At 40.9% G+C, this 14,931-nt stretch overlaps 1 protein-coding gene across 7 annotated transcripts; it reads left to right on the top strand.

Moving 5' to 3' along the window:
- Positions 1 to 1,943: 1,943 nt before the first annotated feature.
- tcerg1b (transcription elongation regulator 1b (CA150)) lies at positions 1,944 to 14,892 on the top strand. Of its 7 annotated transcripts, none has more exons than XM_034099882.2 (22): positions 1,944 to 1,984; positions 3,285 to 3,516; positions 3,940 to 4,080; positions 4,346 to 4,607; positions 4,732 to 4,938; positions 5,987 to 6,070; positions 6,291 to 6,350; positions 7,071 to 7,268; positions 7,410 to 7,516; positions 7,858 to 7,946; positions 8,031 to 8,191; positions 8,362 to 8,449; positions 8,707 to 8,842; positions 9,533 to 9,622; positions 9,739 to 9,857; positions 10,173 to 10,323; positions 10,498 to 10,662; positions 11,178 to 11,360; positions 11,933 to 12,127; positions 12,235 to 12,318; positions 12,607 to 12,707; positions 14,108 to 14,892. In XM_034099882.2, the coding sequence occupies exons 2-22, from the start codon at positions 3,286 to 3,288 to the stop codon at positions 14,307 to 14,309; spliced, it is 3,054 nt and encodes a 1,017-aa protein (XP_033955773.1). In that variant the 5' UTR covers positions 1,944 to 1,984; position 3,285; the 3' UTR covers positions 14,310 to 14,892. The 7 variants fall into 7 exon arrangements, with proteins under 7 accessions (XP_033955773.1, XP_033955772.1, XP_033955771.1 ...); XM_034099881.2 differs by having other exon boundaries at positions 4,696 to 4,938; positions 11,933 to 12,112; XM_034099880.2 differs by having other exon boundaries at positions 4,696 to 4,938.
- The last annotated feature ends 39 nt before the right edge of the window (positions 14,893 to 14,931 follow it).

The raw sequence follows: 14,931 nt of genomic DNA, 5'->3' as shown, positions 1-14,931 counted from the left end.
AAATGATATGAAACAAATGCCATAATATTGCTGTGACACTGGTGTCACATCGGGGACTTTAAACCCTAAATATTCACAGTAAAACCCGGAGTGACATATATGCACAAATAGAAATATTATTATGATCTGGTCAGTGTAATTTAGCTGATTCAATTTATATTTAGTTAACATTATGCTTTATTCTTCAATTCAAAAGTATGTTCAAACAAATGTAAAACAAAAAATCATCCTCGTTAATTAAGTTATAATAAAAGTTTACTTTAACCATTAAAGCCCAGATATTTGACACTAGGGGGGTTACTTGTTACTTGTCAGAAATGTGTTTTGCAGGGCCCTTTCTTCCTATAGGCGGACTATGCGGGGGCATAGGGCCCCCGTGGCCACTAGGGGGCCCCAAGCTGAACGTTTTTTAATTTTTTTTATTCATCCGAAAAACAAAAAAAAGTTTAAATTCATACACACAAAGATGAAACAAAATTAGTAGAAGCGGGAGGGCTGAAGCATAGCTTGTGGAAAGTAAGCCCTCCCGTGCATCATCCTAATACAGCGGCATTATTGCGTCAAAAACATATAGAAATGAAGGAGTACAAAGAAATAAAGAAAACAGGAGAAATAATTAAATAAAAGTTAGGGCAGGAAAACAATAAATGCATATATATAGATATATATACGAAAACTAGATATAGGGTCATTTTCTGCACGTCAAGAGCAGTTTATCTATCTTTTTTTATTTTTATTAAAATACTATATATAAATATATACATAGGTACACATGTACTTGGCAAATGAATATATAATAATAGAATATATGCATATTGCATATAACATTGTGAACACTTATTTTCAAGTGACTTTTTTACATTCATATGTTTGTGTGTTGGTTTGGAACTGCTTTTGAATGTTATTAGGCATTCAAAGTTTGCATGTTTTGAACAGGCATCCACACAGTCACCTACTTTGTAATGTTCGGATACCGTCCCTGTAAGCGTAACGATATCGACCTCATCACCCACAACCTCACATACGAGTACTGAATGTGCATAAGTTGATCTTAGGAAGGCAGATATAACAAAAGATGACGTAAACGACAAACGAGGCGATCGACATGTTTATTTCCTGGTAAGTCCACAATGGGTCCTCAATTACAGCCCTGGATTCCTATGACGAAAATAATAGGAATGTCGCCAGTTGTCATGACTCAATTTATACTGCAACACTGGCAGCTCTGCTGATTTCTCCTCCCTGGCTGCAGGCTAGATAACAGACAGTTGGGATCGCGGCGAAATTCTCTCTGCAGACCCATTCTCACAGCGTTTATCAACCTTTTTGTTACTCAATATCAAGCCACACTTATTGTTTTTACTTCGGCTGTGACTTTGTGTGTGCTCAGGATGAGTTTGGCTGTGTTTCGATGTGTATCGCTAAACAAGGAAACAACACCTCCACGGAGCTCAGCGCGATTCACAACGTCCCGACCAATCAGAGCACACTGTGCTCACAGGGAGGGTGGGGACTGGTAGCTACAACGAGCCCATTAAAGGCAGAGAGTGAAATGCAGTGAATACACGTAGTTTACAGAGATGCTGTTGAGAAACCAATGTGAGTTTGGCAAATTGCACAATATAAATCTATTCTAGTAGACCTCAACAATGGAATTATGATCATGGAAATGGCCATGACATGGGACTTTTAGTGGTAGTGCAGTAAGTCAGCTCCATCCTGCATACTGTATGTGTACAGTCTACTCAGTACAAGTGTAACAAAGACATTGTGAAAAACTGGAGCCAAATGAATGCTATACCCAAACCTCCGTGTGGGAAACATGATCCAATCAGAGCTAACTAACGCTCTGATTGACAGACAACGTTTAGCCAATACTAGACGTAGAAAACCACTTAGGGGCGTTTCCAGGAAGAGAGTGGTTACATTTTCCTGTATGGCGGACCAGAACAGAGAGCGAGGCTATCGGGTTCAGCGACAACAGGTCAGATATAGCAAATACAGTGTTAAATGAATGTGCGCTCAGTGTACAGGAAGCCACAAGCCACGCTTTCCTGTGAAGTTGTTTCGCGTTGTTGTGTTTAATAAGGTGGAGATAAACAGAGCCGTTTAACTTGTGCATGTAGCCTTGCTAGCTAACTAGCTTGCCGCTAACTAGCCTATGTTTCCAAGCGGCTGTATCTTGCTCTCATATTTCTTACCACGCGGTAAACATGGACATTCACATCAGACGGTTTTCGCCTTCCGAATGCCTCCTTCAACATGCCTTGCGTCTCCGTCCAGACACAGATCCAGTCTTTAAGTGTGCTTTTTACATTTGAATGCCATATTGCAAGCTAGCTAAGCTATGCTATATTCATTAGTAAGCAGAGCGCACAACTCCGTCAATTCAGTGTTTTGAATGGACTGGGGTGCTGTAAGCCTGTTTTGTTATAAACGAGACCAACTGAGTGTTTGATTAACGTGAGAACCTGAGTGTGTACTGTTTTGATCAACAGGATATCACCCTAAAGAGCATGTGGAATAATAAACAACTTGGAGCTACATAGCGTTACAGTTATAACGGTGCTACACCCACTGGCTCCGTAGCAAAAACATCTACCACGTCACAGTGTTATTGCATCTTTAAAAGCGTATTCCTGCTGCTCATATGTTGTAGGCACATCAGTGCAAATGTATCCATACAATACCATGCATGCTTAATAGTTTACTGCTTACAGTTAACAGTTGCTACAAAGTTGTTTGTAATATAAGTATAGTCTGCTAAACTAGCCTAGCTACTGCATCACCCCCCTTGTAAAGATCTACATTAAACAATATCTTGATTGTTAAGCAACTGCTACACAATTCATAGATGTTGTACATATTCTTAGATTAGATTAAACTTTATTGTCGTTATGTGCACAGTGTACAGAGACAACAACATGCAGTTAGGTACAGTAAGTACATATTAAACCGAATGAAATATAGAATAAATAAGATTTGATTTGAACAGCTAGAGATAGAAATACACTAGATATAAACAGTACACACAAACATAGAGGGCAGTGCAGGGGATACCCAAAAATATGTATTCTGCTGGTCTAAATACAGGTAATGCTAATAGTAAGAGGTTATAGACATATGCAGGTATGGTAAGAATATGGTGAAAAGATCCGGTATATAAAGTGTTAGTATGCAAGTACTGATCAGAGTGCTCATATAGTAGGTTTCTGTAGATGCTACCTAGTGCTCTGCCATTGAACTGCCGTGTAGTAACTTCATATTGACTCTTGCTTCGTTAGAATGGTGCAGCAGGCAGTGCGGTTTCGCAGCCCCGCGCCTGCCCCCGTACCCGCCCAGACACCAGTGCTACGAGGCCCACCACCTCTCCTCAGGCCGCCGCCACCCCCCTTTGGGATGATGAGGGGACCTCCGCCACGACCTCCATTCGCACGCCCCCCCTTTGACCCCAACATGCCGCCCATCCCACCACCAGGAAGCATGCCACCACCCATCGGACCGCCACATCTACAGGTGAATGTCCAAAACTCAAAAGAAGTGCATGTTTATCTTCATGTTAGTGTTGGCTGAGTAATTTTAACTTTGCCTGCAGTGATCTGCTACACTGCATTTATAGCTAGACGGGCAAAAGTAAAATACATCTTTTACAGAATATAGCTGGAAACATTTCTCGACGAGACACAATTGACTATACATAGATAATGAAAATAATCGTTTGTCACAGTAACACCACTATAATCCCTTTTTTAAAAAAAATATACATATTACAGAATCAAGGAGGAATATGACTGAAACTATTTTAATTGATTTAACGATCGAGTTGTTTCGACTGCTTTTCTGTCTTGACACCCAGAAATCTTTGTGGGCAATTTGTTCACCTAGCCCTACCGCTTACAGTCTGAAAATGTAATGCTCTGTCTCTATATTTTGCTGCAGAGACCTCCGTTCCTTCCGCCTCCCATGGGGAACCTGCCGCCTCCCCCAGGGATGCTGTTTCCTCCAGGGATGCCCCCCGTTATTGCATCTGGAGCCCCGGCAGAGGAAATCTGGGTAGAGAACAAGACGTCTGAGGGAAAGGTAAGGCCCCTTTACTAATGACATGGAGAATTCATTATTGATTTTTACAGTATTTTGAAGTTCACAAAAGTATATTATATTTTAGAAAAGTAAGGTCTAATGATGTGGAATGGATGAATATTAGACTTGAAATAAACTTTTCTCTATAAAATATAATTGGTTATGAATACAGGGGTACAATTATAATTATTATGCTGTTTCTATGATTTATATTGTGGTTATTATTTGTTATTAAGTGTTTTCTTGTCCATTATCCTCTCCACAGGCATATTACTACAACGCCAGGACTAGAGAGTCATCGTGGAGTAAACCAGATGGTGTAAAAATCATCCAGCAGTCCGAACTGAACCCTCTTCTTGTAGCGGGGTCGGGTCCAAATGTGACGGCAGCTGGCAGTTCCAGCAGTGTCAACACCACAGCCAGCAGCACATCAGCCATGCAGACTCAGGCCCTCTCCACGACCCCCTCCCGCACACTCGCCTCCAGTCCAGACTCCTCCAGCCACTCCCCCTCTGTGACTATTTCAGGTGAGTACACACTCTTACATCAACCATACACTCACAGACACAAACACAAATTAAAAATCCCTCCATTCTGTCTCTGTGTTACAAAAAGCCCCTGTTGTAGCAGACCTACCCCCTGTCGCCACAGTGTCTTCAAATGTAGCTGTGTCTCCAGTCACTGTGGTAACAGTTTCCACGGTGCCATCACCTGTAACGGCGGTGCAGACCATGTCACTCATGCCTGCAGGGCTGCCCCACAATGTGGGCCAGCCCACTGCAGCACTACCTGCCTTCCCCCCTGTGATGGTGCCTCCTTTCAGAGTCCCACTGCCGGGCATGCACATCCCTCTACCAGGTAAGAACCACCAACTAAGAGCAAGAAACAAATAATCCACAATATCTAGCTGCCAAAACTGACTTAATACAGGAACTGCTGATTTCTTATTTTGGAATCCAGTACAAAATAGAGTACTGCAACAATCTATATTGCCTGGATAACCAGGACATTTTGAGAGTATCTCCTTTAAAGTAAGATGTGCCAAACTTCTTAGGTTACACCTGTCATTTCTATGTGCCAGATACATATTTAATCGGCATTGCACACAGGCCTCACCTGCTGCTATGTAAATACAAGTTATGGATCCGACTTGGCCGATACCTTATATTAAAGAACCAGAATCAGGGCCTAAATATATTGGTAGGACAACTATAGTAGAAAGTATGATGTTGCTCCAATTGGGATTACTCTACTGTTACTGCGCTACTTAGCTAAGGAAATATTTTGTGACAACTAATATTCAGTCTCTGTGATAACGGACAAAACCTTAGTGTAGCCAGTGGACTCCAAGTCGAGCTGTTATTGGAAGGACTATAGAGACACCCGCATGTCACACGTGTCTCTTAAAGACTTCCCAACAAACATCTCCTGGTTATTAATATGTTCTAGTCAGTTCATTCAGCTCAGTTTTGTCAGGTAATTTTGTTCACAGTTCACACTACAAGTATTGGGTGCTTTGGCTTAAACTGAAGTATGTGCTAATGTAAATTTTCCTGTGTGTTTGCTTTCCAGTTTTTCTGTCACTTTTGCCCTCTGTTATCTGTTTGATTCTCTGTCCCTCATTTTGGCATCATTTTTTCTAAGAAGCTCTTAACTCTCTCTTAATACTATAATAATAATATTAATATCAGGTTCTTTCTTTCTTTTCTTTCTATTGAAATTGTTATTGTAGTAATAGAAAGGGGAAGTCCCTCCCCTTCCGGTAGATCACCATGTTGGCGAAATGTAGTTAGACTGACCATTTTACACAGAACTACAAATAAATGCATCTTTCTTGACCTTAAAATGAACTTTGAAATTGACAAAGATAAAACAAATCATTTGTCTCTCGCCCCAAAATCTACAGTGCAACTTTTTCCTAAAGACGGTTCCATAGGAGGCACAGACATGGGAGGGACTTGGCCTCTCTATGGTTTCCAAAAGAATTTAAGTTAGTAAATCTAAAAACTTACACTGTGCTTATTCCTAACATCTGTCACAATTACATTACAGGCTAATAAACATTACACAAGACTAATGCAAAACTCACATTTCAGACGTGTGTTTTTTCCGCCAGGGGCCACACACACAAACTCTTACACACCGTGGTAGCTCCTGTCTAGTGTCCTGCTGTGTTCAACCAGATGCTTGCTTGTCCGTTGTTCTTGCAGGTGTAGCAATGATGCAGATAGTAGGTGCCCCCTGTGTAAAGGCAGGCCCCGGCCCCAACGGTAAACACCCAGCCGCTCGCCTCTCAGACCTACAGTAGATGGCATGGTAGTGAATGATGTCTACATGAGTCATATGGTATATATGGCAACCCCAAAACAGTGACGGTGAATGATGTGAACATGATCCATCCATAGCACAGTAGACATTTCCTCTATTCCAACAGACAGCTTGATTCTTATTAAAAGTCTTCACCCACAAAATGTATTAGTAAATCAAGTACTCACCTTGTGATACCTTACATTCTGAATTGAAGTAAATGGGGGTTTCCTGTTTAGGTTTCCTTTAACGCTAGCTGCTTTCGCCCAGTAGAGATGCAGCAACCTTGCAGATAGGGCTACATGTTGGGGTTGTTGTCTCCTTTTGTGACATGGTTATGAGTGTGTGTTTGTGTGTGTGGTCACTGCTTTGTTTTTGTGTATGTGGCTTGTGTTTATAGTAGTGTGATATTTCCTGAAGACATCTTAAGTCTTGAGCAGTTCCATAAAATGTACATTATTTGTATTCACTCACTGATTTAATAAGCTTTAAATGAACAGGCACATTTGTGAGTTGTAGTGAATCAAATTGTTTTAATCAGTGGAGTTCTCGGTCTCAAATCTTGTTTTGTTTAACAAACGAATGTCTTTTCTAGTGTAGTCCACCACAACTGTTACTAGTTGCTAGGACAAAAATATGAGTCTCAGGCGATCATGGTCTTTTTTTCTTCTCTCTGACAACAGGCATGCTTCCTGGCATGGGCCCGCCTTTAGTCTCCATGATGCACCCACAGCTGACTCTATCCGCTCCTGTCTCAATGGCCGGATCAATGCATCTCCCCGAGTGGTCAGAGTACAAAACCGCTGACGGGAAAACATACTACTACAACAACCGAACATTGGAGTCCACCTGGGAGAAACCCCCCGCCCTGGTGGAGAAAGGTAGGCAATGCAGATGAGAACACAGGCTTGTTCTGGCCTGACAAGTGTTCAGCAGCTATGAATGTAGCATGTTTACTGACCTTATTGATGGACACAACAGCACTTTTAATCATCTCATTATTGTTTCCTCCCCGTCTTCAGAAAAAGAAGCAGAAAGGATCAAAGAGCGTCTGGCCCAAGAGGAAGCGGAGGCGATGGAGATGGAGGACGAAGAGAACAAAATGGAAAACAGTAATAATGAGAAGGAGGTATTTTAAAAGTTGATTTACCTACTTAATGACAACAACAACAACACTTAAAACATTCGTGTTCCAAAGGGCATTGTTGCTATGGCCTTAATGAAGAACAGTATAATCTCAAAGCATATTGTTAAGGGGTTATATTATTATAATTTTTCAGCATGCAATAAATCTTATAAACTGCACAACATGAATTATACTACATAACTATTATACATATGGTGTAATCAAATATGAAATACACACATTATTGCAAAGACATCACCAAAGAAAAGAATTAATACAGCTAAGGTATTATAAGTGTAATTTAAATAGTAATGGAAATGAATGTTTTTTGTGTCTCATTCAAGGAGCTTAAAGAAGAAGAGATGACGGAGGAGGAGAAAGCAGCGCAGAAAGCCAGACCTGTAGCCACCAACCCCATCCCCGGCACGCCATGGTACACACACCACATCCCAACCACAGCATCCTGCAGCTCCACTTTGCTGCAATAAAACCTAATGCCTTGTTTCCTACATCTCAGGTGTGTGGTATGGACGGGGGATGAGCGCGTGTTCTTCTACAACCCGACAACACGGCTGTCCATGTGGGACCGGCCCGATGAGCTGGTCGGCCGCGCTGACGTCGACAAGCACATCCAGGAGCCGCCGCACAAGAGAGGCCTGGAGGAAGTCAAGAAGACGGGTGGGGACAAACAGTCACATAGTCAGGATAATGACATTCAACGTAGTACTTTTGATTGTTATGAGACGTATACTAATAGCAGGATTGATGCTACGAAATAGCTGCTCTGTTATTCTTAAATGTTGTTTGCTGCAGTTGATGAAGTATTTATATGATGTCTGCGTGTTCAGTCCCAGGTGTCAATAAGGAGGAGCCAGAATTAGCCATCGCTACTGAAGAGAATCAGGATGAGGAGCCCACCAAAGCCAAAAAGAGGAAGTAAGTCATACCCGACTGCACTTACCTGATGGTTTTCAATAGTCTATTGACGTGACATGGACCAACTGTTTTTAGAAAGCATGCATTTTAATACTTGTGGCCATAATCAGGAATGTTTTTAACGTCCTTGCAAACCTGTTGTGGAAAAACATTTTTAATCAAATGTTGACTTCTTTACTGTCACAACTTTGATATATGAGTTGTAATATGATGTGGGAAGTTATTGCTCTAATGCAAGTCTTTGTTTGCCCTCACAGGAAGGAGGAGGTGAAGGAGGCGGACTCTGAGAAGGAAGCAGCGATGGAGGCCGAGCTCAGAGCTGCCAGAGAGCGAGCTGTCGTTCCGCTAGAGGCCCGGATGACCCAGTTCAGAGAGATGCTGCTGGAGAGAGGGGTAACACAAGTCTTTCATATGTGACCTGCTTTATCGAAATCAGTCGCATTGACCCGAAGACACATTTTGAGTTGTATACACTGTTGGGAAGAGGAGATTCCTAGCTTTCTAATGATATCATGATTGTCGTTGTACTCCAAATATTAAGTAAAATATGTCACATTATATAATGACTGTCACCCGAGTCATCATTTTGAGAAAAAGGAATCCATTGATCTGATTGATTATTAGCGGAGCAAATTATCAAAGTAGTACGGAGGGGAAATATTTTCGTTTGGATTACCGGTCTGGGGGAAGTGTGTGTGTGTGTGTGTGTGTTTGTGTATTTTTTGAAACACCGGCTGTTGTTATGCCTGCTGTGACGTCAAGTTACTCCATTCTCCGCTTGCAATTATGCCGTTACGTTTCAAAGTTGTATTTATCATCTGAATTTGCCAAAACAAGTTTAATATTCTGAAAGCCAAGACTTTGTTTATTTAAAATCAAACAAAACACCTGAACAACTATTTTTTTTACGCAAATCCACGTTTATTTTGAAATGAGTCGTTGCGACTTCCGACTGATTTCGATAAAGTGGGTCACATATCATTGTTTCAAGTGTTTGGTTTATTTTTTTAATTTTTTTTCTTCTCTGGAGGCAGACAATATTTCCTTTGACCCTAATGCCAGCGTTGTCCGTATGACCTGTAGGTGTCTGCATTCTCCACTTGGGACAAAGAGCTTCACAAGATTGTGTTTGACCCTCGCTACCTTCTGCTCAACCCAAAAGAGAGGAAACAGGTTCGGTTCATTTCCTTTTCTGATGCCTTTTTCTCCCTCCCCTCCCTGTCACTCTCACAGCATTGTGTCATGTATCGGCTTCTTTAGTCATAGCTTTGTGATTATATCCACTTCAGGTGTTTGATCAGTATGTGAAGACGCGAGCGGAGGAGGAGAGGAAGGAGAAGAAGAACAAGCTGATGCAGGCCAAAGACGAGTTCAGGAGGATGATGGAGGAGGCAAAGTTCACACCAAGGTATTTTTGTATTTTTAAAGTAAGTATTGATAAGTTACTTTCAACCTTATTGCAACATTACTATTTTGTAAGAATAAGTCTTCAGATTGTTGTGTTTCTGTTTATAAGCATGAGTAAAAAGTACCACATATATTTGACTTTTAAACAGTAGTTAAACCATTTCCGCTGTTTTGGTGAATACCAGCAATATTTCACATCCTGATATATTATTAGTAGTTAGTAATAACTTGATATTTAGTTGAGAAGAGATTATTCAAAGAAATTATTTAAACTGTTGACACAAGTTGACACTGATTTATTTTCCTATCTTTACAGAACAACGTTTAGTGAATTTGCAGTAAAACACGGCCGGGACCCGCGGTTTAAGACCATAGAGAAGATGAAGGACAGGGAGGCCATCTTCGTCGAGTTCATCACTGCTCTGAGGAAGAGAGAGAAAGAGGACTCCAAGTCCAGAGGAGAGAAGGTATCACTCGCTCACATTTATATCAGTGTCATATTAATCATTCTTTAAGGTGAAAGGGGTCAATTGATTACAAACATAAAACCTACAGGTCTATCTGCAGGGGCTCTGCCCTCCTGCTGATCATTTGTTGTCTGAGAGATTCCTAATTTCTTGTGTGTTTGTGTGTGCTCGCAGGTGAAGCTAGACTTCTTCGATCTCCTAAGTGAGCAGCACATAGAGGGAGGCCAGCGGTGGAGCAAATTAAAAGAGAGGCTTGAAACTGACCCACGATACAAGGGTGTGGAGAGCTCTGCACTCCGAGAAGAACTGTTCAAACAGTACATGGACAAACAAGCCAAGGTAGGAGCATGGCTTTTCTGTGTGGAAAATAACTGCTACACTAAGTACGTGTGATTGACAGGTAGTCTCCACAGGGTTCATACCGTCATTAAAAACCTGGAAAAGTCATGGACATTTCAAAATGCTAATTCCAGGCCCTGGAAAAGTTATGGAAAACAATATTTTTAATTTTGGAAATGTAACCAAAGTTGCATCAAATATAATTTATATTTTATCTAATCTCCAAAATAGTAATACTATAATGATAATAAATACTGTAAGTTATTTGTTTTACAACATGTTTCATATGCAGACCTTATTTTCCTGTTCCATGTTATAATAAACCATTTTCTGTGGTACCGCTGAGAAAGAGTCTTTATTTTTTTGGTCATGGAAAATTAGGTAAAGGTCACGGAGAAGTCATTGAAAATCATTGGTGAAAAAGTGTATGAACCCGGTCTACAGTTCTATTTCGAGGCATAGTTCTCATTGTCATCACCTGACAAACAGATCTGACACGTGTTTCTCCTCCACAGTGCGTGGACGTGGATAAGGAGCGAGAGTTGGAGCGGCAGGCTCGTATCGAGGTCAGCCTCAGAGAGAGGGAGCGGGAGGTGCAGAAAGCTCGCTCAGAGCAGACCAAAGAGATCGACCGGGAGAGGGAGCAGCACAAGAGGGAGGAGGCCATCCAGCATTTCAAAGCGCTCATGTCTGATATGGTGAGAGGCCCTGCAGCTTTTTTTATTTCCTCATGAAAGTGGCTTTAATGTGTTTAGAATATATTAATCAAATGATAATTGTTTGTAATTACTAATCTATGTGCATCATCATATATCGTGATCTTCTAAGAAAAATATATTGGCCGAAGATATAGAATCTTTAAGATCACTTTCTAAAGTCTGTTTGCAGGAGCACAATACCCACTTTATTTTTTATTAAAATAGTTCACTTTATTTGGAATCACAGCAGCAGTATACAATAATCTTTTTAAATATATATATATTTATAGAATTATCCATCTTTTCAGCATTTCAAAATGTAAATAAAGATAACAGAGCATGGTTTGTTCTTTATTAGAGATATAAAAAAGGGGGTGCTTAAGCCATTTTAAATTGCAGCTCCACTATTCCAATTAAGTATTTTGTTTTAATATGTTTGGATGTTTGATGTAGAAGCCCAGAAAGGAGTTTTCCAATTTAAAAATATTTGTTTCAAATTCAGTATAAAACTTAAGCCAACAAGTATTTACTTTAGGACTTGCCTTAATAGTGTTTTTGTAATCCTTCTTAAGGTACGATCTTCAGATGCAGCATGGTCAGACACACGTCGGAATCTGCGGAAAGACCATCGCTGGGAGTCGGCGTCACTGCTGGAGCGAGAGGAGAAGGAGAAGCTGTTTAACGAACACGTAGAAGCACTGGCCAAGAAAAAGAAAGAACATTTCCGGCAGCTACTAGATGAGACCAGCATGGTGAGGAGTAAAAAGGTGCCAACAGCAATCAAACTTGTCTTCTTTAATGAGCAAATATTACCAGTGAAAACAATTTATATTGTTATTATATGTAATATATCATTAATTTGTTTTTGTTGTAGATCACACTGACAACCACATGGAAGGAGGTGAAGAAGATTATCAAGGAGGACCCTCGCTGTATTAAATTCTCCTCCAGTGACAGAGTAAGACTTACGTTACTATGCTTCTTGAATTCTTAAATGGAAATATAACAGTCACTTGACAACAATTGCAAAATATACTGGAGTGTTTTGAATCTAGTGATGGGTCACTGTGTAGTTACACTGCACGATAAGAAAGTAGAAAATATCAAACTCTTCCTGTCATTGTTCATCAAATCCAAACCCCAGCTCTGAATTGATCAACAGAGAGGTTGATATTTATGTCCTAAACTTGTAATGGTGTGATTTATGTGAGTTTTGATGTCTGATGTGTTTAATCTGTGTTTGCAGAAGAGACAGCGGGAGTTTGAAGACTACATCAAAGACAAGTACATCACAGCCAAAGCTGACTTCAGAACTCTGCTGAAGGAGACGAAGTTCATCACATACAGGTCAGTACACTTTCTCCTACATACGAGATGTGCAAAATGAAAACAGTGTCTCTAAGAATATTACAAATATTTAGTTGGACATGTATTACATCAAATGTATTGTCTACATTTGAAATAGTTTTTGGCCCCAAAAGAAGATGATTTCAATTATTACAACTTCTATTTCCTCAATGTCAGCGTAGTTTGAAAGACAATGACAGAAGAGAACTCTATCTATGTTACATTTGTAAAAGAGCCTAGGACTTAAGATTTGCATTGCCAAAACTATGCTGTAGCTATTGTGCAAATGAAATAAAGCCTTTGAATATTTTAGTCTTGTACAATAAAAGTATTTAGGAACTCCACTTATCATAGTTCATCATGTTTTCATTCCCTTAGAAGTGGTTTCTATTAATAAACAAATGTATCCTTTCTCTTTATTTTTGAACTTTTGTAAGTATTGTAAAATTCTGAGAAGTAACTTTAGAGGCAAGTCAAGATAAGCTGCAGACATGTAGATGACACAGGATGTGATGGTGATACAAATATTGTGTTACTTATAGACTGTGTACATTTTTTCTTTTACCGTTAGCCAATCCAAATATTTCAAATAATTGTGTAGTTTAGCAAAGTCTCACTATACGAAATTGTTTCTAAAGGAGAGACTTTAACTTAAAGTGCACCTATCATAGGTCTCAGATATATAAAAAACATGTCTATGAAGTGTTTTGCTCAAAATACCAAACAGATCACCGATTCTAGCCATGCCTCATATCCCTCTATTTTCAAAAGTGCTGATTTTGGGTATAAAGCTTTAAAAATTGATAAAAAATAAATAAGGAGGGGGCTGAGCTCATGCGGACCCGGCAGCTACTGTCTAAACTAAATATTGCCGTGATGAAACGCCATATCGTGGATTATCAAGGATTATTTCTGAAACAGTATGGAGCTCAAAGGCTTTCTCTCTTGCCGGTTATACCACAAGGTGAGTTCCTTTTTATTTCCTGCTTCTTCACACACATGCTCTCCAGTACAGGTTAGCTCTGAGTGTTAGCGATGCTAATGTCAACACTGTCCAAAACAGTCAGGCATTGTTTCTGATAGCAACGTTTCTGATAGTGCTGTGGGTCCACATTTCCGATATTACGTCATATCGGACGCAAATCTGGATCAGCTCCGTTGGACCCCCCGTTTTTAGAGATGTGGGTACGGAGGAAAAGAGAGAATGTTTTATTTTCTGACGCTGCGTGAGTTCCCTGACACACCGGGGACACATATTTATGTATAAAAGACATCAACAAATGCATTTTGCATGATAGGTCCCCTTTAAATCAGAACAGCAGTTGTTGTCCTTGAATCTCACAGAGGATAGTATGACCATTCTGTGCCTTACCCATGTCTCACCTCCTCTCCTCCCTCAGGTCGAGAAAGCTGATACAGGAGTCAGAGCAGCACCTGAAGGATGTGGAGAAAGTTCTTCAGAACGATAAGCGGTACCTCGTGCTGGAGTGTGTCCCCGAGGAGCGCAGGAAACTCGTCATGTTCTACATCGAAGACCTGGACCGCCGTGGCCCGCCTCCTCCCCCTACTGCCTCTGAGCCCACCCGACGCTCCACCAAGTGACCAATCACATCATCTTCTTGGCCGGGTCCTATTCCTCCTCGCCTTCCCTTTGGCCAGAGCATGATCTCCCCTGAACTCCCCCCTGATCTCCCCGCCCTTCAGGCCCACGGTTGGCCTCACAGTGTTATGGCTGGGGCTCATGTCGCTTAGAGATATACCATAGAGATGAACGGTTAAGGTCTCTGTGTAATGTCACCTCTTAGCCCTGAAATTGCCCTGCAGCTAAGGCAGGAAACTGAGGTCACCTGATCTGAAGGTGACCCTTGAGCCCTCGTCTCTGGCTGACCACATTAGAGGGAGAGGAATACTGATAAGGCTGCTGCACAAGCAGCCACAGAGAGGTGTAAGATAACGGATGTAAAGGAAAATTAGTGCGAGTGAGAATGAGTGAGTGTGCGCGTCTGTGTGGTGAGTGCGTGTGTGTGCATGTGACTGAGGCGTCCTTAAGCCTTACTGCTCCACTTTGCCAGTCGTTGTTTCAGCAGCTCAGTGTGAATGTTAGTTTCTGCTCAGTGGTTTACTCCGATGTTGCAGCAATTTCTCTGTTGAATGAAATAAAGGCAACTTCCACTGTTTTTTTCAATTTATTGTCCTGATTTTCTGTTTTCGTTGCATATTATCT

This window comes from Pseudochaenichthys georgianus, chromosome 14 (genome assembly GCF_902827115.2).
Source record: "Pseudochaenichthys georgianus chromosome 14, fPseGeo1.2, whole genome shotgun sequence".
In the NCBI taxonomy this organism is placed as follows: domain Eukaryota; kingdom Metazoa; phylum Chordata; class Actinopteri; order Perciformes; family Channichthyidae; genus Pseudochaenichthys; species Pseudochaenichthys georgianus.
The sequence above is the reverse complement of the archived record's forward strand: the minus strand, read 5'-3'. Positions and strand labels throughout refer to the sequence as shown.